The following is a 24,586-nucleotide window of genomic DNA, read 5'->3' as shown; positions in this document are numbered from 1 at the left end:
ATGCTTTGTACCGCCAAAACTACTCTCTACTTTAGCTCGTTTTCTTTCTAGTTGAATCACCCCAGTAGGAAATTTAGAATGCTAGAGAGTTAGGGAAACATACTTAAGCCATCATCTTCTAAAAACTTCTTTAAATTCCCTTTTTATAATAAATTTTGTCAGAATATTTATTTATACAAGAGGCACCAAGTTTTAAACTTAAATCCCTAAACTATAGCCCAGAAAGATGGAGGGACTCAGCCCAGAGTGTCTCTGTTGTATAGATGGGATTAAAGGCTGGCCTTTTATTTCTTAATATAGGAATCTTTTCACTATGTAGACCCATGGCTACCTTTCAAAAAAATTCCATCAGTATATTCACCTGCATAGCTATTTCCCTCCTGTTCCATCTAATCCAATTCCTTCTCTGGATACAATCTCATTCCCATCCCCTTCGCCTGGCTTTTATCCTTCCCTAAAATTTATTCTGCTTCCTTTCCACCTGCCTTCTAAGACCATTTTCTCTGCACACACAGTGGGGCAAGGGGTGCCAGATCGAGTAACGAACTGTCTAGTAGGAGCGGAGTCTATAAAAAGCAGGGACAGAGGAGGCTTGTAAAACTTCTCATGCATCTCCAGGAGCCCTGTGCCCCAGCCATCATCTTCTTGTCATCAGCACCGCTCATCTTCTACTGTGGGTCAAAAATCTTAGCATTGGCTGGATTCCCAAGCCTCTCTCTCTACTCTCCTTGACTCTGCTTTCCTTTCCTCCCTGCTTTCATAGCACTTCTAAGCCCAATCATCTTCCCCTCTGAACCACAGCAAGGGCAGGAAAATGTAGTTACAAACATCTGGATGTTCTTTCACATGCCGCTAAGGATCATCTCACAGTGGAAAGCATACCACACTTGGAAAACTAAGATCAACTTTCTCTGCTTCTTCTGATATCAAATGCAAAATATGTACTTTATTAATAGCTTTAAAATGGAGTGCTGTAGCAGTCTGTTAATTAGTATCTTAATTTACAGCCTAGGATTTTTAAGCTTTCTAGAGTAAGTAGTTAGCATATTCAACAACGTGGAGAGGCAGCATAGTGTAGCAATTAAGAATAAGATTACTTGAATTCTAACCCAGTTCCTCCACACACTAGCTATGTGACCTCAGGTGAGTTACACAACCTCAGTTTCCTCATCTGTGACAGACCATAGCAATCATAAGTGCTTCAACAAAGGTAAACATTCATGTTTATGTTATCACATATCATACCACCACCAGATGCAATCCTGTCCTAGATACACGAAAACTCATTATGAAAGCTATTTTATATTTTGGAAAATATTGAGACAGTGTTTAATGGACTTGTTGCTGCCTCGGTTAATATACAGCTCCCTAAGCTCCTCTTAAAATGTATTACAGAAAATTTTCTAGTGGACAATGTCTTTAAAACTAAATGAGGGTACTTATAACTGCTTTTTTCCTTTATTAAAATATAAAGATTTTAAAAAAAACAGGAATCTGATTTCTTACCAAGACAATTTGAAGCATCAACTTGTTCTTTCAAAAAATCAACACACATTTTCTTCACAGGTTCTATCTGGTACTGGTTTGCTGCATCTAACAAAGACTGAACGTTGTTGCTATTCACAGAAATTCTGCAAATAAATTAGAGTATTAATTGCCATAATTTTTAAATTATTTAAATAATGTTACTGTAGAATGTATCCTAGTAGCCCCTGAAATTAAATAAAAAATTAAACTTTTCAGTCCCTGAATTAGTATGGCACAGGATACTCAAACTCCCGCATCCTTGCAGTTTTTCATGCTGAAAAATTTGGAGCACATCAATCTGTTCTAACAATGCTCTGCCACGGCAGATCCCAACCTCCATCCTCCACAACAGAAATGGTCCTTCTTAACTTACCTAGCAGTATAAGCAAATTCCACAAGCTGCTCAATAATGTCAGGTTCAGCATCTTTGAGTTCTACTTCAAAGGACTTTGACTCAAGCATGTTAGCTAAAATGATGAGAAAAAACATAAATGGCAGGAGTACTACCTGAGTTTAACTGAGGAACCAGAACATTCCAGGCATGTCAAATATGGAGAAGAATAACAGAACAGTTCTCTCTGGAAGAGAATACCTCAGACAGCCCAACATCCCTAGAATAAATGCAAATTAATTCTTCACACATGAGATGTGCCTTAAATTAAAATAAGCTAAGAAATTAGTGAATTAGTATACTTGTTAAAAAAAAAAAAAGCCTAAGTGAACAGAGACATAAAACTAGATTTGGTAATTTCTCAAGTCCTAAAATAATTTAGTAGCAGTCTTTTAAATCATTATGAGTAAAATGCCTCTGATGCAGCTGGAACAAAACCACAATGGCAATTACATACCTAGTCAGCTACAGCTTGCAAGGCTCTCACTCTTCCTAAAACCCTGGTAGGCAGCCAGGGCACTAAAGAGCAAACTTGAGGCAGATACATCATATAACCTGATCAAGCTCATAAAACAGAACTAAGTAGAGGAACCAGGACTTGGAGGCCGTTCCCAGCTCCGAATCTAGGGTTCTTTCTAGTATGATATGCAACATTTCAGTTTTACTTAGATTAACTTCTGAGATAAAATGTCCTAAGATTTATCTGCTCCTTTGCCTTTCCACCTGAAGTTAAGAAAAAAAACCTGGGCATTTAAGTACAAGCTGTTATCTCCATCAATAAAGACATTAGGCCTTTAGGACTAATGAAAGAACATTTGTCCTTTGATCAATCATCACCATGACCACTTTTCAATCTCTTCAATGTTCCAATGCCTTAGGTTCTTAAGTGCTTTAAAAACTAAGAAAAATGGCATATTTTCACTTAGACACAACCTCATTCTCACACACAAAGAATAATATGTTTTACTTTAAGATACTTACTTGTGAACATTAAGTTAAAAAAGTGACTGGCTGCAGCAAGGACAACACGATGGGCAGGTATCTTTCTTTCCTGGACCATAAGGATCACATCACACAATGTTTTCTAATCAAGAGAGATATAAACAAAATTAAAAGGGATTCACTGGGCCTAGCTTAGCAAACATGTAAAACAGGTGCCTGCCAAATGCTTTATCTCTATTTTCTACTTAAATCCAGTCTTTTTCCAGCATAGAATTTATAATATATGACCTATTTAGGAAGGATGTACAGAGTTTCTGTCACAAGTTTGCTGTATCAAAATTTGGCAGTTTCCCAGCAGTGAGGAAAAAAAAGAAAAGATCCTTATAGTCAGAAAAGAAATAGTCCACTAATTCTCTAGGGAAGCCAATTTTTCTTCTTTCTGACACAAATTCTAAGATATTTCTCATGGTGAGATTTTTATGGGGACATTAAATGACATAACGGCAATGTCTTTGATGGTTTTTCAAACATAGCAGTCTGTTTTTTTTCAATTATCTATCCTTGATAAAATCCAGAGCGCACACTGCATTTCCCAAGAAAGCAGCCTTCATAGATCTAACTTGAAACAGAACAACTCAAAATACATAGAGTGGATGAACAGAATGTCCACTCAGCAATCTTTCCTTAAATAACACTTCTCTCTAATGCACTGCTGATAGGGGCTGGAGAGCAGCCACTTTTAAATTGTGATTTCTGACCAAGGCCAAAATGGTGTTACACTAGGCTGCTGAAAGAAGACAGATCCAGATTAAATACTTCACTAAAATATTGGGAAAATGGAATATTAAAGAAAAATTTAAGGTTTACTAGAATCCTTAAAGATGAATTTCAAGAAAAAAGAAATGTCCTTTTTGTCAAATAAAATCTCAGTTTCTTAATGAAGTTAAAGATACAATGTACAGGTTAGTACCTACAGTATGTTAAGCACTTTCTTAGGCACTGGGAATATGAGGCAAATAATATATTCAGAGTAAAAAAAAAAAACTATCACTCACAAATCTAAATAATGGTTTAGTAGTTTAGAGGATACAGCATTTTGCAAATTTTAAGTATTTATTACTCCTTGAATAAAAATTCAAACAAGACAGTAATGCTTAGAATGAGAAAGAAAATGGGCCCCAAATTGTGGGCTAAGAGATGAACAAAATTTCACTTTTACAGCTTATCTGAAGATTTTTTTATAAGGTCTATAGATTATTGCTTAGAAATTATATGCAAATTACTTATAGTTAAAGCTATTGTTATCCCAACAGTGTCTGAAATTTTTAAATTTTTATTTCCTTTCATTTGGGCAGGGAATTACAGAGTGGGCATAGCTCTTAGGTCATTTTTTCACATACCACACCAAAAAAATACCAAGTAGCAAAAACCAAGCCAACTATTTGGTTACCACCAAAACATGCTGATCAAGTGGCTTAAGAGAAAGAAAGAAAAAAAACGAGAGAAGGGAAGGAAGGGAGGAAGGGAAAGAAGGGAGGGAAAGGAAAAGAATACTGACAGAAGATAGAAAGCAAATCAGATCACAGAGTTCTTGTAGGAAAGGGATCTATGGTTGCTGATGGGAAGTTCCAGAAAACTTAGACCTAAACTAAAATGCAGCAATAAAAACCTTTCCAAGGGTACTCAGCAATAGGCAGCTTTAGAGGAATGAATTTATAGGCACTGAAGGAGAGATATCAGAGATCTCTATTCGGTAATTTAGCCTTAATCAAAGGTTATCTCCAGCTAGATATAAACATTGAGAGTGTGTGTGCGTGTGTGTGTGTGTGGGGGGGTGAAATGGGAGAAATCTTTTGTATCCAAATGGTACATTTATTTGACTGTACTACAATAGATTAATAAATTTCAACAAGAGATGGGACTGAGCGAAAGACAGAGGTCCCTCCTGCTATCAATCATCTAGGGAAGAGGTATATCCACAAGCAGGAAATGGGAAGAGACAGAGACCCAGATAAGTTGGAGAATATGATAAGTAACAAGTCCTAGACGAATTGAAGACAAACTTAAACAAAAAAACTACCTTTTGAACAATATATGTTCACTGGAAAAAACGCAAGAAAAAAAACTTCACAATTTCTCTGTTTATGCCCCCCCATATTTGTTATATCTTCGTATTTATTATTTCCAGCTTTTGAATCTTTAGTCTCTTATAAGCAGCATAGACTTTTGTATGACTTAGTCTGAAGTTTTCACTATCAAAGATTATTTTTAGTAGGGTTTAGTGTAATCCTTCACATTTATTACTGATAACTTATGTTTCATCTTACACATGCCATCTTCTTTCATGCTATTTATTATGCTTCCTTGCTGTCTTCTTTTTTCTTTAACTGCCAGCTGCTATTTTGGACATATTTTCTTTGCACTCTTTCCTTCCTTTAGCGACTTATTTATAGATCTGTCAAATATTTCCAAACTGAACCCAGCAGGGTTATTAGTCAAATATTGTTCTAGGAATGCAAGGGGGGTTCAAGAACAATAATTCTATTAATGTAACTCATCATATTGATAGGTTAAAAGAGAAAAACTTCAATAGATAGCAAAAGAAGGTTTGATAAAATTAAAAATTCATTTCCTGAGACTCCTTAATAAATAAAATGATGTGTCTATATCCTGAAGGTCTTTCATCAAAAATCAACAGCAAACATCACATTTAATGGTGAAATAGGAGAGGCATTCTCATTCAAGTTTGAAACCAAATACACAAAGCCCTGTCTCTACTGTTATTCACTATTGTTCTGAAAATTTTAGCCCAATCAGTACAAAAATAAAGACAAATCAATTACCTGTCGAACTAATATGAAAAGTCACTAAGATGGCTAGAAACAAATAATACAAATATGAAAAAGCAATTAGCTAACTTATATGAGTAATATGCCATAAAGAAACATGAATGAGAAAAAAAAGTCATAGCAGCAACAAAATAAGTAAATATCGAGAAGTAAACCTAAGAAATGTGAGGGATCTACATTAAGTGGGAATTAGTATAGGATAAAGATACCACTTCAAAAATGTGAGAAGGTGCAACACAGGTGATGTTTAGGGCAGTGAAACTATTTTGTATAACACTGTAACGATGGATACCTGTCATTATACATTTATCAAAACCCATAGAGTGTACAACACAAAGAGTGAACCCTAATGTAAACTGTGGTTAATAATAATGTAACAATATTGGCCCATCAATTGAAACATGTAGCTACTACACTAATGCAAGATGTTACTAATAGGGGAAACGGGGGGTTGGGGGGAGGGTGGGGGGATTGAAACTGTACTTTCTGCTCAATTTTTCTGTAAATCTAAAACCGCTCTAAAAAATAAAGTTTATTAATTTTAAAATATGGTGAGAGATTGGATAATTGAAAAAAACGGCACTAGGATAAGCTACTCATTTAGGGGAAACACCAGATTTCTCTCTCATACTGTACTCCCTCCTTCCTCTGGGGAAGGTAAGTTCTGGGAAGGAAGTTCCAGTTCTTTCTGCCTCGTCACTTGCAGAATAGTAACTATAGGATGGGCAAGAGGATGTTAGAGGCCACTGACACACACAGCTGGCTCCTGGCTCATTCTTCTTCCATAAGTCTGTCCCCAAAGTGGAACAAAGCTCATTGGAGCAGGCTTGCCCCTGTGGCAGGAGAGAACTGTTCCCATGCATCAGCTGCTCTGCCTCAGAATGGGTGGGTAATTTTAGTTCAGGGGAGAAAGAAGAGAAAGCCAATTTCACACTCAAGTCAAAGTCATGTTCTCCAGTCTGTCATCTCTATTAATTTATCTGTCTCCTGAGACTACTTCCCAACTGTTCAGAACCAGAAGTGGAGGAGGGCCCCTCAAATCTTTATGCATAGACACTCAAAACACCACAGAGGGCGACAGGAACCTTGGTGCTGCTTTAGTGATTGCAAATTGTACAGTTTTGCTGGAAGAGTCCTTTGGTTAGGAAAGACTCACCTCAAAACAAGTAAGCATTTTAGGCACCTGTTGGTGAAACGACACATTTGCCAGGCAGGACTGCAAAAGCAGCTAGGTTCCATGTAAGCTCCACGGCATCTTTTTTTTTGAGGTTCTAACTTTTAACAATATATACTAGCATTTGTATGAGCTATGCAATCAGCTGTCCCAAATTCAATTCTTCATTGCATTCCAAGGAGAGGACTGAGGAATGACTAACTTTGGGTTTACATGGCTTGTCTTCAAGGTTCTGCAATCAGTCCTTCCCAGTGCGATTTCAAGTTGGCCCTGGGTATAAATCCTTGAGCAGACTGCAGATTCAACTATACTTGGGTGGTGGATTTAAATCACTGAAAAGATAAATGGATGTAGAACACTTATTATATGGGGGTAAATCATCTTCGTTGATTCAGATACTAGAAAAGCCTCAACAAAGCCACAACAAACACAAAGGCCAAGAGAAAAATAAAAAAGGCCTCTCCAGGATTCATGTGTGTGCATAAAATTAAGAAAAACAGCATTGGACTTACACATAAAATAAGAATAAGGGAAGTGAGAAAGTGAAAGAATAACAAAAGAATAATCTAGGTTAATAGAGGGAAAAGGGGATTTCCTTCCATAAGGGAAAAATAGGACGTTAGGCGAAACAACTTTGAAAGAGAAAGGAGATATACTTTGGTATAACTATTCTTTAAAAGGTGGGAGTAGGAGGGGAAAAAAACGTTATTTTTGTTATTTATTCAAGGAAGGTGGTATGGGCCAAAGAGATATAATGAAGGAAGAAAACAAAGAATTCAGGAGGAGACTAAACTGATTCTCTCAGAAAGAGCCCGGATCTAGGAAATTTTTGCAAGATTCCTCTTAAAGATAAAGATAAGAAATCAAAAACATAATTACAGGATTGCCCGTAAAGACTGGGACAGTTATAATAGTAATTATAGTAAGTTCAGGTAGATTTGAAAAGGGAAAAGGAAGAAGACCAGCAACAAGTACTTTATGCATTATTAAGTAATTTGCAAGGTGCTATGGGTGGGAAGACAGGAATGGTACACATTACAGCGGAACATATCTGGGAAGTTTGTGGAAATAAGACTAAAGGAAACTACTAGGTCACATTAAAAGAAAGCCACTTAACCCAGACATAGTCCAGGCCTAAGTTGGATGCTGGACTTGCCCATAATGGGAATTACCTTACTGACAGTGGTGAGAGCTGGCAGTAGCTGAATCAAATCCTGAACACACAGAACTTATTTTTCGCAATGGCAGAGTCTATAAGAAAGGCACTAGAGGAAGATGTTACCAAAACAAGTATCTGGGCCCAAAATCAAAAGGAAAGGGAAAGGAAGGCATTCTGAACTAAGAGTTAGCACTACACGATGTAGAAAGGAAAAGATTCAACTTAAACAGGTTAACAACTCCGCTGGGGCTGGCTGAAAGGAACAAACGGATAACAGAGAAAAATGGGGCATCAGAGAGAGAGCTCATTTTGACACAAAAAGATAACAGAAAGGAATGTGCCTGCTGCTACTGAGTTTCCAAGGCCTGGAAAACTCAAATACTGAGGAAAGGCAAGGTTTCGAGAAGCATACTGTAAAGGCCATACTGGTCCCCGTGGGGAACACAGGCCTTAGAGGGATCTGTTAAAGGTCATTCTTCCTTAGAGAAATAGATGTAAGGAAGCTCACAGCAGGACATGATCATAATGGGGACACAAAGGCACAGAACAACCAGGAGGATCAGAAATGTAGAGAACGCAAGGCTACAAACTGTGCTCTGCACAACCGCCTGCTACAAATGTGGGTCACTCTTTTTTCAAAAGGGAGGGAAGACTGTCCCCAGACAGAACTCACTCATTTCAGCACTGGGTAGCCAAGAACACAGGGTTCAAAAAAGAAATGAAAATTAAGCTTTAAACGTGCAGGACGGACAATACAGAAAAAAGGGAAACTGTAGGAGACCCGGCAGCTGAGTATATCACTCTGGCCAATTTCTAACATTTTGTCTAAGATAAAGAATGTGTCCAACGCCGGAGAAGCATTATTATGCATAGATGAAACTCCTTCCACATACAGTAAACACAGTGTCCCTACTGGCTTCTTTCTTTCTTTTTCTTTTGTTTGGCGGAAGATTAGCCCTGAGCTAACATGCCCATCTTCCTCCACTTTATATGTGGGATGCCTACCACAGCATGGCTTGCCAAACAGCGCTATGTCCGCACCCAGGATCCGAACCGGCAAACCCCAGGCTGCCGAAGCAGACTGTGCAAACTTAACTGCTGTGCCAGCAGGCCGGCCCCTGGCTTTTTTCTTTTTAAAGATTGGCACCTGTGCTAACATCTGTCGCGAATCTTCTTCTTTTTTTCTTCTCCCCAAAGCCTCCAAGTACATAGTTGTATATTCTAGTTGTAGGTCCTTCTGGTTGTGCTATGTGGGATGCCACTTCAGCATGGCTTGATGAGTGGTTCCACTTCTGCGCCCAGGATCCGAACCTGTGAAACCCTGGGCCTCCGAAGCGGAGCACGTGAACTTAACCACTCAACCACTCGGTCATGGGGCCGGCCCCCCTATCGGCTTCTTGATAAGTGATTCCTCCCAGCTGAGTTAGTCTTAGAGTCTATAAAATTATAGACAGCCGGCACAGACTGGCAACTTGTCGAAATTAAAAGCCAAAATTTTTTCTTCTTATGTTTTCTTTGAAAACCCTCTATTCCCCCAGAAACCAAAGTTTCTGTTCTGTTTTTGGCTGGGAACAAGAATGTGGGTTAGGACTGTAAAATAACGTGTCAACATCTGCACTGCTTATTGTAGATATGGGAGATCTGCTTGCATCTTTCCAGGTTTGTGGGGGTGGGGATGATGATGTGCTAATCTAAAGAGTCCTAGGGACCCTTTGGGACACTGAAAACATGTGGCACCAACTACCTTGAAAGTGAGAAATTCAGCTTTGGAGGGGCTAAACTAACGCAATCTATCCCAATGGAAGAGGAGCCCTCACAGCAGCTGCTGAAGAAGCTACCCTGACAATATCCAGATAGTGACTACCTTCCGGCTGAGACTGAGCAGTATAACAACCCAGGGAGGGCAGACATTTGGAATTCAACTGCTTTAATTTTAATTCCCAAGGAGATCACAGATGTGAGAATTTAATAATGAGTGAGTTCATAACAGTCAAATTTGGGGGACTTTATGTTGCTAGCATGGAATTAGATGGAGTGCTTTAAGCTGTCCTTTAGCTCACAGCAGACAATCCGGAGAGCTATGAATGACATTTTCGCTGAGAAAAATTTGAGATGGGAAATGGAAGTAAACTTCCAGTTTGAAGTTAACTTAATGGATATCTACTCCTTTCAAAGGTTTCTGGAGTAAAAATTTAAATAACCTCCCGAGCTGGTCTTTGGAGGATATACAAAAGAACAGTCATTGACAGGGGATGCCTCATCAGCATTTAAGATAGAACCAAGCACTTCCTGTGCAGGAAGAAAACAGAAAACCCAAAACTTGGAAATAACTCAGAGCTACTTGGTCCTTGTTCTGTAGGGAGTTGGGGTGGGGCTCTGCTGCCTGAATTCAGCCATTCAGTCCTCTGAGATGCTCAACACAGGAAATTTATATAAGGATCAATAGCCAGGTGAGACATCATAAAACACACACATGGCAGACGGGCAGTACTTGGTAATCCCCCATACGCAGGGCTTCTCTAGTAAAACAAAGTTGCATTAGTCATCTAAATCTTGGAATCTGCATATTCATATGTCCTTCAAGGAAAAAAAAAAAATAGATGGCTGGGCCCAAACCCAGCTTATGGAGTCTGCCATAAGACACTCCTTACCTGTCCTGCTTAGCAGATGGAGACCTTAAGTAGAAGTATGTGTCTCAACAGAGTAACCTCACCATTAATAAAACAGCAATGTCTCAAGTTCTAAATTAATTCCATCAGTAACCTCTCTTCTCACTGGGCAAAATTAGGAAGAGAGAGAGATATGAGCTCAAGATACCTCATTTCCTTTCCTTTGGGTGAGGAGAAAGTCAGAAATGTTCTCCCCCTCCAACTCTCTCAGCCCCTTTGCCCTCTGTTCCCAGCACCACACAGACAGATACACACACACAGAGTATATTCTCCTTTCAGGGAAAAGCATTATATCAATGGTTTTCAATCTTTTTCTTTAAGCAGCAGAATCCATTTTCAAATAATCTGATGTCATATAATTTATATGAACAGAATGGTTTCTCTGTAGCCAGAATCAGCCTGGCAACCAAGGGAATGAAGAGGCTTCCTCTCTATTATGCTTAATAATTTACTTACAAAAATTTTGTCTCATCTCAGCAATTAGTCTTTCCAGAGGCAGGTTCTGCTAGTTTAGTGATTTGGGGACCCAAGAGAATAATGATTCAATCAAGTGATATAACAATGCTTCCACAGAATTGGAAGTTAAGACTGTGTCCTGGCCATTTTACCCTCCTCATGCCATTGGGTGGACTGAACAAAAGTTATTACATTTGGATAGGTGATTGACTCTGGCCATCAAGAGAAAAACTGTCGCTCTTCTCCATGGGGCATAAGATGGCTGGAACTCAGGAGATCCCCCCAAATATCTTCTATTATTGGGAGACTCAGTCCTCTATAGGTCTTCTGAGTTCCCACATATTTTCCTGGACATGCCAAGAACACAAGGGCCTGCCACTTTTTAGCCAGGCCACCATTTCTCAGCATTGTGTTGGCAGTGAGTGATCTTAAGGAGACAAATATTCCCCTTCAGGACAAAAAGCAGGCTTACTTAGCGCTTGCTATAAAAATGGCAGATTTCTTAAGCTCAGTTTTCATTCCTTAGCTGCAACACAAACCCACTGTGTGTATAACATCCATCTGGGTCCCACCATGTTGTCCTCATAGCACTTGTTGGGCAAGCAGAACTGATTCATACATAGCTTACGATGCTATGCTATGAGTAATCAAGTCTGTTATCTCTGACCTAGGAGGCTCATGTCTTCTGTCAGCATCATGAAACAGCAACAGGCTCACTAATCAACTTTTAAGTAGCATAAATCAAATCCCAGACCCAACAGTGGTACTGCCAAATCTAGTGGCAAATGTTAATGAAAGACCAAAGTAACCCTATACAGACAAGATCAAAGACTCAAGATACCTAGGAATAAAGTATTAGGTCACTCCATCAGATAAAAAACTTTGAGGAGTTGGCTAAAGACAAAGAATAGGAATAGGCAGTAAAGGAAGAAGTCATAAATACAACAATGAATAAACAATAAAAATATTAATGGATAAATAATAAAAAATGAACGTAGCTTCTACTTTTATTTGCATCCTTCTTCTATTTACATATGTTTTCAACCAGTTTCTTTTCTCCATCACGATCATATAAAAAAGTCTAGTATTACTTAGCCCTTCAGATCTTGAAATGACTATGGAAGGAATGGATATGACCAAGTGATCTTGAAGTTAGATATGGTTAAGTGAAAAAATTTGATTGGTGACATTTTTTTAAATTATAGGAATGAGATTAAGAGCATGCATATTCGTATTGGACAGCCTAAGGTGTAGATCATAGTGGACATTTGTGGATACTAGCAATCCAGCATCCAATTTGCCCTGCCTATTAGAACCCCAAGCTTCCATTTCTGGAAAAATTCCTCATTATGAACTATCTTGGTGAGAGGGCAATTCTCAGAGCCTGCCTCTCATTACGGAAGCCAAAGGTCAAATATTTCTTCTATTCACTCCTTAGCAGAGCCAAAATCTGGCAAATGATGTAAGGCCAGCTAATTAGACGCCACTTCCAGGATTCTGAATCTCCCGTGAATGACAGCAAGATGGAGGGAAAACTGTCTTCATGGCAGCAGCAGTAGCAAGTGGTCAAGACTGTTCCTGTACTGTAACCTTGACTCCAGAGTTTCTGCAGCCTAGCTACCAGAGAACCCCTGGTTTCTGCTTGTTTGCCACACCCGCTCATCTTCTGGCCTGTGGTCAATGCTGTAAGCTCCTGATACCCTTGCAAAAAATCATTTTTATTTAAGACCGAATAGATTTCTGTTGCTGGGAACCAAGAATCCCAGATTCATCATGATAATAATATCTGTACAACACTGAATAACTTATCAGAGTTTTCACATTCTTTCTCTCACTATTCTCAACACCAGTAAGGTAGGTAAGTATGATATTATGATCACTGTTGTGCAGATAAAAACATAAAAGGCTGAAGAAGTTGTGACCCGCCCAATGTCACACATTTAATAAGAAGACAGAGCTAGGATTCAAACCCAGATCTGTTTGATTCCAAAGATCATGTTATTTCTACTATAGCATGCTGTTTCCCAAAGTAATGAGTGACTAAAGACATTACTAAAAGAAGTTTTATAGAAGAGAAAACCATTTTTTAATAGTTTTGCACAATAAAAGCTTACAGTACAATGTTAGATTGTAATGTTACAGTATAACATTAGATTGTGATTCAATTTAATTGTGATTCAAAAAGAAGGTCTAAGAAAGAACTCATTTAATCCTGGCACACCATTTTCCAGTAAGCCAATGTAAGTATAGAATTTATGGTATTTAGCATAGATGGCACATTCTTAAAGAGTGTCTCAAATATTAATTCTATCCACCACATTTTTGACAGCTCAACAGAATGTAACTAAATTATATGCTGTATTATTATATACTAAAATATATAATATACCCAGCTGTTTCACTGATATGAATGATTGTAGGAGATGCCAACTGGAGTAGTTACCTTACAATTCAATGTAAACGACTTAAATTTCTCAGGAAATGCCTTCGATACACAAAATGGGCCTTTCAAGACCATGTTTGTGCTACACGGCCCTCTTCTTAGGATAACCAACTCAGAGGACTGACATTGAACCACAACTAAGCTGTCAGACCCTTTCCCTTCAGGACTTGAAAATCCGAAAGAGGAACAGACCGGGAGCAGTCTGAGCTGAGGAGGCATGAGGCCAGGGTCCTAGGGAAAGGCAAGAGAGGCCTTTGGGACTGCCAAAGGTTCTTGCAGCTCCCAAATCTTAACTGTCTTCTCCTCAGAAGGGAATTTTAATACAATCATGTCTCCCTCAAGATGTGCTTTTGCACTCACTCATGAGAGCACACACATGTGTCAAGTGTCACGATGGCACAGTGCACTAGATACTGCTGGAATTTAGAGGAGGAACATTAATCCCACCCTGGAAAGCCTGGGCTGCACAGGAGGCAGGTCATTCTCCATGTGCTCACCACTGTCCCTCCTCTGTCCTCTAAAATCTGCTCCCCACCCCCACCATTCCATTAAAACTTTACTTGCTAAAGCTACCAATTTTCAAATCCAGTGGACGCTTTACCTTTTTTGGCCTCCCTATAACATTTATACTCCTGTCTCTTCTCTGTAATATATCTTGGTTTCAACGACATTACCACCTGCTATCTTTCTTCCTTCCACTCAATCTCCAATGAATTTTTCTTCTTAGCCTTTAAAATGTTGATGCTCACCAGTTTCATCCTATGTCTACTTTTCTCCTTCCCTTGAGGTGTTACCATACCTACGACATCAATTATTTACTTAACAAATATTTGAGCACCTATGTGGTAGATGCTGGCAATACAACACTGAATAAGACAAACACAGTCACTGCCCTTGTGGACCTTAGAGCTTAGTAGCAAAGACATACATTAAACTAAAAAGTGATTATTGCCTTTACAGAGATGATAAATGCAGGAAGGAAAGAAATGGAGTGCTGTAAGAGCATATATTACAAAGCGCCTTAACATAATCTAGGGCATTCAGGGAGCAAGCGGCATTTAAGGTAAGAACTGAAGCATGAGTAGGAGGGGAAGAATTACAGGCACTGGCCTCCATGTTAACAGATGATCTCGTCTCCTTCTTTTCAGAGAAAACAAAAGTCTCCAGGTAGACATTTCTTCATTCTCCCAATTCCAAACACACCTAACTACCTACTTACCTACCCTCTACTCCTTCTCTCTCTTATGGAAGAGAACTGTCCCCTCCTATATTAGATTAACCATCCTTTTTTTGGGTCTCATTTCAGGAATCATCTATCATTCTGTCTCATATACATTCAACCTCTACATCTCAAGTAAATTCTTCCCACAGTTTTTAAACAAACATTCTCTCCCATTTAAATAAAACCAAACAAGCTTCATTTGACTCCCTCACTCCCTTCAGGTCCAAATTTCTGAAAAAAAAGCTGTCTGAGTTTTCTCATATCCAACTCACACTAATCCAACTTCCATCTGTGTCTCCCCATCAAAACAACTCCAACTTCAGTCAACAAACCCCTGTGTGTTGCTAGGTCCTATAAGCATTTTTAGTTCTGATCTTACTCTGACTTCTCATGAACTTCAAATTTTTCCATCCTCCTCCTGAAACAATTTCTTCTCTGATTCTCAAAACTCTCATTTTTCTCCTACTCTTCTGGCCATCCCTTTTTTGTCTCCTTTATAGGCTCATTCCCTAGCCTTTATCCTAGACTCTTGAGTCTCCACAGCTTCAATGAAGACATTGTCTTCTATATGTAGCCAATTCACAAATTTACACTTTTAACCCACAACTCTCCAGACCTGTCAATTCATCATATACCTTAATGTCTTATGGGCATCACAAACTGAAGATATCCAGAACACAACTTATAATCCTTTCCTCATAGCCTTGATCCTTTTCCAGTATCTCCTCTCTCAGTGAATAGCATCATCATCCAGCTAGTTATGCATTTGAGAACCCTAGGGGTCATAAGTGATACCTTATATTGAATGCCTCAGCATCCAGTCAGCCACCACCACCACAACAGCAACAAAAATAGCCAACATTTATTGAGAACTTACTCATTATCACATCCCGTTTTAAGTTTTCTTAACTTGGTTATCTTATTTAGTCATCACAACCACATATAGTAGTTATCACTGCCAAGTCCTGCTGATTGTTTCTCCTAACTCCCTTGAATATATCATCTTTTCTTCATTGATATTGCTGCTGCTGCTACCACCTTAGTCCAAGGGACGATCTCACTGGGTTACTGTACCAACTTCCTGTTTAGTTGGCCAGCAACCAGTCTGAGAGCTCTCTAACTCATTCACCACGGAGCAGTCAGTCATATTTTTCAAAAGACAGATAGTACCCACTCATCCCTCCTTACATACACACATTTGAAAGGGTTTTAGAATAAAGGCAAAATCTCCTAACCTGACTTATAAGGCTATGTATGGGCAGGTCCTCAGCTACTTCTCCAGTTCCATCTTTCACCATCCTGCCCCTTATGTTCTGTGCTCCAGTCACACTGGTCAGTCTCTTGTACTTGCCATTTTTTGGTAAGAAGGTCTCTGACTCAGGGCTTCTGCATATGTTGTTCCCTCTAAGAGGCTTTTCCTTAAGGTACCTGGTTAATACACACTCTTATTTCAGCTCAGTTCAATTATCACTTCCTTAGGGAAAACTTTCTGATGGCCAAATCATCCATCTATATGCCCTCGTTGTATCATGTCCCTCTTCTTAATAATACCCACCAGTGTTGCAATTTTACATTTTGTCATGTGATTGCTTGACTAATGTCTCACTCTCCTGCTAGCCTATCAACTGCATGATGACACGGACTGTCAGGTTTTGTTCACCATTGCAACCCCAGAATCTAGCAAAATGCCCAGCACACAGTGTGTTCTCAATAAGCATTCATCTGAGTGGATGAGTTAAAAAGCCAAACTGAGATAGGGGAATAAATAAACAGTGAGCCGAAAGAGGCAGTCAATCTACCCACTTTTGGTTTTAACAAGGAGGAGAGAGGTGTTATTTACAGTGGAACATTGAGACTCCGAGTGGTTGGATGGCTTTGTTGGTTGGTTTAAAAGTTTGAGAGGTTAAAACATGCCTAAATGCCGATGACAAGAATCCAGCTGAGAAGTTAAAGATGCTCAACAGAGATGGAATAACCAACAGTATAACTTTTCTGACAAGGCTAGTATTGAGGGAGTCAAAGCCCAGGTGAAAGTACTGACCTTAGATAGAAAAAGAGGCAGCTTCTCCATTGCAGCAGAGTAAAAAGAGAAAGCGTCAAAAAAGGTTTATAGACTTGGTGACGGAAAGTTCAACGTTAGATAGTTCCAGACTAATGACTCCTACTTATTTGTAATGTCAAAAGAGGGATGATCTGCTGAAAATGAGGATAAAGAAAATGGACCCAGGTTAGAGGAAAATAGTAAAATAAATGGAAAGTAGGACTGCTCACCAGTACTGACAGCCCAGCTGAAATTAGGACTTACCTGGCAGAAGACTGCCCAATAATGGGATATTCCCCAGCTGTGCTTGGATGCCTTGCACACAGAGGGTAAACAGTCATCAACGCTTTTTGCCAGAGAGATGTGAAAAAAGAACAGAGGGTCAAGAAAGCTTGGGGCATTTGAAAGAGAGGGAAGAGAGAGACGCTATCTTCTAAGCTGGACAGACAAAAAGAGAAGAGAGAAAGAGCTAAGAATAGAAAGGTATGAATGATGGCAATTATTATGAGAATTAAATGAGACAAAGCATGTAAAACATTTTGCAGAATGGCTGGTAGAGAATAAGTGCTCAAGAAGGGTTTCTAATATTGAGGATTTAACACAGAAAATTTAGATTACTATTCACAAGAGACCCTAAATATTAACGACATGTAGCAATTTACAGTCTTGGAGTGGTGAGTATACAGACACTGAGTCATTTTAGCTACTAAGTGAGCCCAGCTGACTGCCCAGCATCCAATCCTCACATCACCTTTGTGGTTCTCTCACATAACTCTCAATAAGGGCTTTAACATAAGCTTTTAAGTTCCAATTATGCTTTAATTCATTTAACATGAGAAAACTGTAAATTACAGTGGTACTCAGGAAGGTCTCAAAACACATTCCTCAAATGCTAAGGGTCTCCTGGACTTCATCAACAGCAACTGGATAGCTCTGCTTTGTAGACCCCTCTCCAGTGTAACAGGTAATAAAATTAACCTAAATGGAAAGTTAGGGAAATAAATTAAAAAGTGCTCAACCTAATTAAACAAGATGCCACACTCACTAGAATGGCTAAAGTTATAAAGACTGACAATACCAAGTGTTGGCAAGGATGTAGAGCAAAAGCCTCTCTCATACACAGCTGAGAGAAGTGTAAACTGGCACAACACTGGAAAACCCTATGACAGTATCTATTAGAGCCGAAAGAACTATGACCTTTAACTCAATAACTTCACTCTTAGGTATTTCCCAACAGCAATGCATATATGTACACATCAAAGGCATGTACAAAATGTACTAAACTGTTCAAAGTGGTACTTTCGTAATAGGCCCAAACTGAAAATAACCCAAATGTCCACAATGATAGAATGGATAAATTGTGGTGTATTCATACAGAAGAATACTATCTACAACAACGATGAACTAGTACTACACATAACAACATAGATGAATCCCATAAACAATGCTGACTTTCAGAAACCAAGATGCAAAAGTGTATACTGTATGATTCCATTTATATAAGTTCAAAAGCAGGAAAAACAAATCTATGGTGATAGAAGTTGTAAGAGTGGTTACCTGTGAGGGAGTAGTGACTGAGACAGGCATAAGGGGGGATCTCTGATGTGCTAGTCATGTTCTATCTCTTGGTGTTGGTATGCTCATCTCGTAATAACTCATTGAGCTGCATGTTTATGATTTATACCCTTCTACCTGAATCCTATATTTTATTGGAAAGTTTACATAAAAATAAGAGGCTAGAAATGACTGAAAGGATGATCGAGGAAAAGGCTCCCTAAGACGCTGAGGCTGCTGGCTCTGCAGAACCCCCTTTTGCTACTATGTATAGGATTGGCTGTTATGCTATAGAGAGATAAAATAACCTAAATCATATTATCTAAGATCACAAAACTAATGAATGGTAGAGCAGGGTTTGGAATTCAAGTATTCTAATTTCAGTGTTCTCAAATTCTTGTAGGAATGTTTCCGGGTGTGTATACAGGGGTCCTTGTCATCTGGCACTCATTATCCTGATCCTCAAAGTAATGAAATTATAAGGGACGGCAAAAATTCATAATACAAAAATACTGACTAAAGAACAAGAACACTTATAAAACTGGTCCTTATTCCTCCTCTGACTCAGACCAGCTTCTATTTCTGCCAATTACCATCAACTGCCCTTGTCAGTCATTCTTGGTCTCTCTTGTGTTATGATGTTAAATAGAATACAAATATAATATAAATCAAACTGCACATCTTGCAAAAGGATTCCAGGAAGTTGGAAAAAGTGCTTATTGGAGAACTGTTTGAATAACATGCAAAGCTACTGACAAAAGGAGAATCCAGCAGACTAAGGTCAGTTAAACATTGCGGAAGAGATCCCTGGTTGCTCCCCAAGCATCCATTTTCCCCTTCCTACTCAGTAAGAGAATCCTGATTCTTCTCTAACTGTAGTCCTATTTTAACAGTAAATAAACAGATATTAATATAGTCTAAAGCTAAGTCTAAGAATGGATTTGAATCAATTTTTAAACCCAAAGAGCTAAACATACAGTTTCAGACAATCCCCTCCTCCTCCAGTAAACAGCTGATGCTGCAACCCAGCTGCACTCTATGTAAGGAATGAGGCAATGCTTTACAACGCTACAGTCCAAGGACGAAAACGCATATTTGGGGGAGTGGGAGGGGTGTTGGAAACAAATTTGAGCACTGAATTGTGTTCAACTACCATTTACAGGCAGACACTAGTTAAATGCACCGGTTATCTGAAGTCAGTGGTGTTGTAAATATAAAAAGGTTTACATGAGAGGAACATTAACGTTTACATGAAAATAGATACATGAAAGTAAGTTACATAAAATACAGAATACAGACATTCACAGCTACTTCAGCACAAAGGCCAGGAAAGATTTAAAGGCATTCCCACAGATATCTACCGCATTCCTGCACCATGCCAGGAGCTGATGAACAAAGAAAAGATCCCAGCCGTCCGAGTTTTGCTTAAGGAAACCAGAAGTTAACATCTTCATAAAAATCTTAAATTCCTCTACTGTTGCCCCTATTCCCAACAGAACCACTAGATAAGCGAAGCAGTCATTGCAGTTACTCATACATCCTGCTTTTGTCCTCCTGAAAAACGGGACCACAGTCACAAAACCGAAACATTTCCACAAACCTCCTTAGATGCGTATTTTCTATTAATATAGCTTACAGAATCAAAAAGTAACCAAGTGACTTTTCCATGCTTATTAGTAGTATAAGACGTTATGGAATTAAAATAAATAAATAAAACCTCTCTAGTCTACATTCTCCGGCGTTAAAATCCGTTTTTTCCATAACCCACCTTTCGCAGACGTGCTGAAGACCTTCATTAATGCGCCACACATCAAAGACAGAACAAAGAGCTCCTCTTTACAACAGGGACGCACAGTGCCCTTAAGACACGGCACAGTATTTATCGATGACTGTTTCTGTCCTAAATTAACACGTACCGGAGGATTTGTCTTCAACCAGCTCCACCCGGGTAAGACAGAAGGGGGGCGGGGATCCTTATTTAAGAGTAGCTGATTTCAGCCCAGCAACGCTTCTCCCTGCTTTGGGGGCTGTGCCAATGGGCTTCTCCGCACAAGATCTCACGACACCTTAAAACTGCTGGCCAATGGAGGGATCCTGGCCTCACAAAGAGATAACTAGGGCAGAGCTGTTATACAACCAATACCCACGCCGAATGCCAGCGTCCCCCAGGACTCTGATTTGGGAGCTACAGCCTCGGCAGCCGCGGAAGCACTTTTGCTTGAAAACTGCGACCCTTACTGAGAGCAGCTTCGCTTGCGTGCGAAAATAGAAGGAAGGGCGAGGACGGAGGAAGTGGAGGATCGCGACCCACAGGGCGCGGGGTTCGGCCCAGGTAGCAAGGGGTCCCGAGTCCCGGACCACCTCCCCGCTGCCGTCCGTCGCTCCCACAGAGGCGGTACCTGTTTCCGCATGTTATTCATGACTCCCATGAAGCCTGCCAACAATTTAGCTTCTTCTCGAGCAGCAAGTTTCTTCTCGGTCTTCTTCTTGCTGCTCTTCTCCACCCCGGAGGCTGCCATCCTCCGTCAGCTCGGTTACCGCCCGGGGCTCGCCGCTCCGGGCGAGGGGGTGCACGCCCCGGGCACGCTGGGGCTTCTGTTTACCAAACACCAAAGCCGGGACTGCGGCGGCAGCGTCCTGCTGCGGAGCGGGCGGGCGGCGGCGGCGCGGCCACTGCCGAAGGACAAGGCCCGCGACGCTCTCCCAAGCTCCCGGGGAGGCGAAGTCGCGGGCTCGGCTGGGTCCGGAGCAGAACCCGAACCCGGCCGAGGAGCCTGCGCACTGAGCTCCCCGGGGGCGGGGGCGCGATGAAGGGAGCAGGGGGCGGGGCCTCGCGTCACGCCGCCGCCGCGCCGAGCGACGCTGGGCGCCGCCGTTGCGCGTTTGTGGCCACCCTGCGGAGCGTCGGTTTTGACCTCGAGCCCGTCCGCGGTGGCGCGTGCGTTTTGTTTTGTCCAAAACAGGTTTTAGGAATTTAGACTACGTCCCAAGATTATCTTTTTTGGGTAATGGGGCAGTAGACCACACCAAAATGTTTCGCATTATTGTAAGCTCCATAGGAACAGGGCTGGTGTTTTCACTGCTCTGTTAGAGACTGACATGTTGCAGAGGCTCAGTAAGTATTTATTAAACGATGAAACATGTGAACAAGCTTTTGGGACCCCTTTCCCTTGTCTAACAGGCAAATCTAACGACGAACTGCGTGGGGTTTAAGTCAGTACAATAAAAATTCCCGCTACAGTGCAGCAGCCACGCAGGCCGCCCTCAGCACGTGTTAAAAAGACTTTGCAACTCCTCACCTCATGACTGAAGACACAAGCTAGAGAAATCAGAAACAGGGAAAGATAAAAGGTCCCTAGCTCTTACGTTCCGAGCTGCATTTCGTAGAGACTGAGGGGAAAACTAACGACCCTGGTCTTTGTCTCCCTCTGCACGTATATACGTCAGCATCCCAGAGCTTGTTGGATGTATGACCAGGAAATTATTGTTTATATTATCCTTAATGTATAATCTAGAGAAAAACAGATGTACCCTATCCCTTTTGACATACGTGAAATTTAGTTGTAAGTTCTTTTCTGCACGTACACTGTTTGTAAAAGATAGATAAGCTGCTCTTAAACCCACGCACCTCAGGGCAGTTCCATCAGCACTCTTGAGCTGTTTCCTGGGGCTCAAGCTCCTTATTTGCATTATTGAATAAATGCCTTCACTAATATTACCTAGACTCTATTTCAGTTGACAAAGACTATCATATACTGCAAGTTAAAGGCTTATTACCTGGAGCACAAGGTTTATTTGCTTGGGATTCATAAAGCGAGAACACACAGTCCCATTGGTGTCTCCTTGATATAGAACGCCTGCCTGCTTAGGCTGATTTACTCCTCAGTGTTTGAAACTAAGATCAGGTGTCAGCTCCACGAATCTTCAGTTAGGCTTCCTCAGGTGTTCTATGGAAACACGAGACAGTCACAGGACTCATGAAAATGCTGTTTGTAACTGTAATTATTCTTTCTAATGTATGGTAATATACAGGATTATTTGCAATTGTTCATTATTTTACGTTACAAAAACTTTATGCGTATCCCCTTGATTTTCTACCTGGGTTTATATAGGAGTGTACAGAGACATTTTATGTAAAATAATTTACACTATTGAAGCATTATGCTTTCTCTTCATGAAGACAAACAATATAGTATAACTCAAATGAAAGAGCGAGTGGCGTATAAGCCTCCATTTTTATAAAACAGTAACACATTTATGCCTCTGTGTACTGTATCTTTTTTCTTTTAATCTGGAGGTTCTCAAACCTTCTATATTAGCTAGTCAAAAATTTGAGGTGTTAGAGTGGACCCTGACAATAGGAATCATTTATTCCTAATGAAATTAGACATGTGGAAAATTTTTGCTTTGTTAAATGACCTACAATGCTGGAGAATAAGAGCGTATTTAAACATTTTTAATTGAAAGGAAGTGGAAACCTGTCCTCTACCTCCAAGGCCTTGGGAGACATGAAGGATCTGTGATTCAAAGGCAGAAATGTAGGTGATGGGATGGAGTGCTCTTCCATAACACGGCAAAAGAGACAAGGAAGAGCATCCTTCCTACGTGGTGTTGGAACAGTCCTTTCACATATTGCAGACTATAGAACACGAAAGGTCATGGAAGAGCCATAGGATTCGGAGCTTCAAGAGACCACGGAGGTTCTGTAGCACAGAGGTTAAGCTTGGGGCTTTGCCTAGATTCAAAATCAAGCACCCTCGCTCTCTCATTGTTCAACTTTGGGCAAATTGCTTAACTTCTCTTCTGCCACAGTCTTCTTATCTGTAAAAATAGACCCTATCACACAGAACTGGTATAAGGATTACAAACATGCTTAGCTTGGTGCCAGCATGAGACAAACAGTATTACTTTACTGAATTAATATGTAATATTAACTATTATTATTTAATCCAGCATTTCCCTCGGAATACTAGTGCTATGAACCATCCCCTACCTCCCCCCCAAAATAGGATCCCTGGGAAAACAACTTTGGGAAATAAATATGTCCTTCTTGGAGAAAATCCCAAGTATGTTTGCGTATTAAGCGTCTGAAGATGATTTGCTGTACCTGTTGCTTGAACCTAATAAAATTTGCTGTAGTATACTGCCTTTTGAGGTGTCAAGTCAGCTCATTTCCATTTTCCATGAATTATTCAATCCTCTATCCACTTACAGAATAGGGCCCCATAGCTGCACTTGTTCTATGGGACTTGACTTATACTTGGTATCAAGCTTGAACACCTGAACCAAAGAAAGCCAATTAGTAAACTGAGGTGAAGAGCATCAGATTCTCTCTGGAGACTGGATAGATGGATGTTGGTGAGCTGGCATGTGACAGTTCTGTGGGGAATATGTACAAGGGGCTCAGACAGCCATCTTTGGATCATCATGTGCATACAAAAGTAGAGAAAGGGAGTCTGCGGAGACTGCAGAGAGAAAAAAGTAAAACAAACCCAAAGAGAAGTCAGGGAAGAGACCAGTTGGGGTGTGTGTGTGTGTGTGTGTGTGTGTGTGTGTGTGTAAGAGAGAGAGTAAGAGAGAGAGACAATGAGGTTAACTAAGCCTAAAATTCAGGATCTCTAACTTTAACAGGCCCCTTTCAAGACTGGGGTCCTAGCAATGTGTTCACATGGTCATTTGGTTTTGAAAAGTTTACAAAGGTAAGATATTTTAACCACAATAGATTGAGTCTTTTGTCTCCTTCTACTCTGATTTTACCTGTCTCATACTTCTTTCACTATCAGGTAGTATTGGAGTGGACATGATACTTTGGGAACTAAGGATAGATTAAGTTGGGGGTACATTTTGTTGAGGTTTAGTAGCATATTTTTGTAAATCATAGTTACTTCCATATAATTAAATTATTTTTAGCCCTTCTGATGTAGGTCTGGCTTCCAGGAATAGTCCTTATGCCCACTGTGCAATCTGTGGTGTAATGCAAAGACTCAAGCCCAGAGATCTTGTCACAATATGTCCTACAGTGCCTGATACTGGAAGTATGTAAGGAGTGGAGGATAAACAAGTTTGAAATGTCTAAAGCCAGAAGCTGGTCTGTGGAGAATTCTTTCAATCTTTAGATATGTAAAATTGCAAGCAAAAAATTTAGTACTCATCGAATTC

General features: G+C 40.1%; 1 protein-coding gene across 4 annotated transcripts in view; it reads right to left on the bottom strand.

Moving 5' to 3' along the window:
• Positions 1-21,345, bottom strand: part of KLHL7 (kelch like family member 7) — a 63,581-nt gene extending 42,236 nt beyond the window's left edge. The window contains exons 1-5 of one of the 4 annotated variants that reach the window (XM_070264692.1): positions 17,138-17,311; positions 16,874-17,028; positions 2,900-3,002; positions 1,901-1,994; positions 1,507-1,631 (exon numbers count right to left, since the gene is read on the bottom strand). In XM_070264692.1, coding sequence (XP_070120793.1) covers positions 1,507-1,631; positions 1,901-1,994; positions 2,900-3,002; positions 16,874-16,903 — 352 coding nt within the window. In that variant the 5' untranslated portion in view covers positions 16,904-17,028; positions 17,138-17,311. Of the gene's footprint in view, positions 1-1,506; positions 1,632-1,900; positions 1,995-2,899; positions 3,003-16,873; positions 17,029-17,137; positions 17,312-20,195 lie in introns of those variants that run through there. The other 3 variants (XM_001498016.6, XM_014739088.3, XM_023639359.2) reach the window with 3 other exon arrangements.
• Between the last annotated feature and the right edge of the window lie 3,241 nt (positions 21,346-24,586).

Source organism: Equus caballus, chromosome 4 (genome assembly GCF_041296265.1).
Source record: "Equus caballus isolate H_3958 breed thoroughbred chromosome 4, TB-T2T, whole genome shotgun sequence".
NCBI lineage: Eukaryota > Metazoa > Chordata > Mammalia > Perissodactyla > Equidae > Equus > Equus caballus.
Note: the sequence above shows the minus strand (reverse complement) of the source record. Positions and strands in the feature narration are given on the sequence as shown.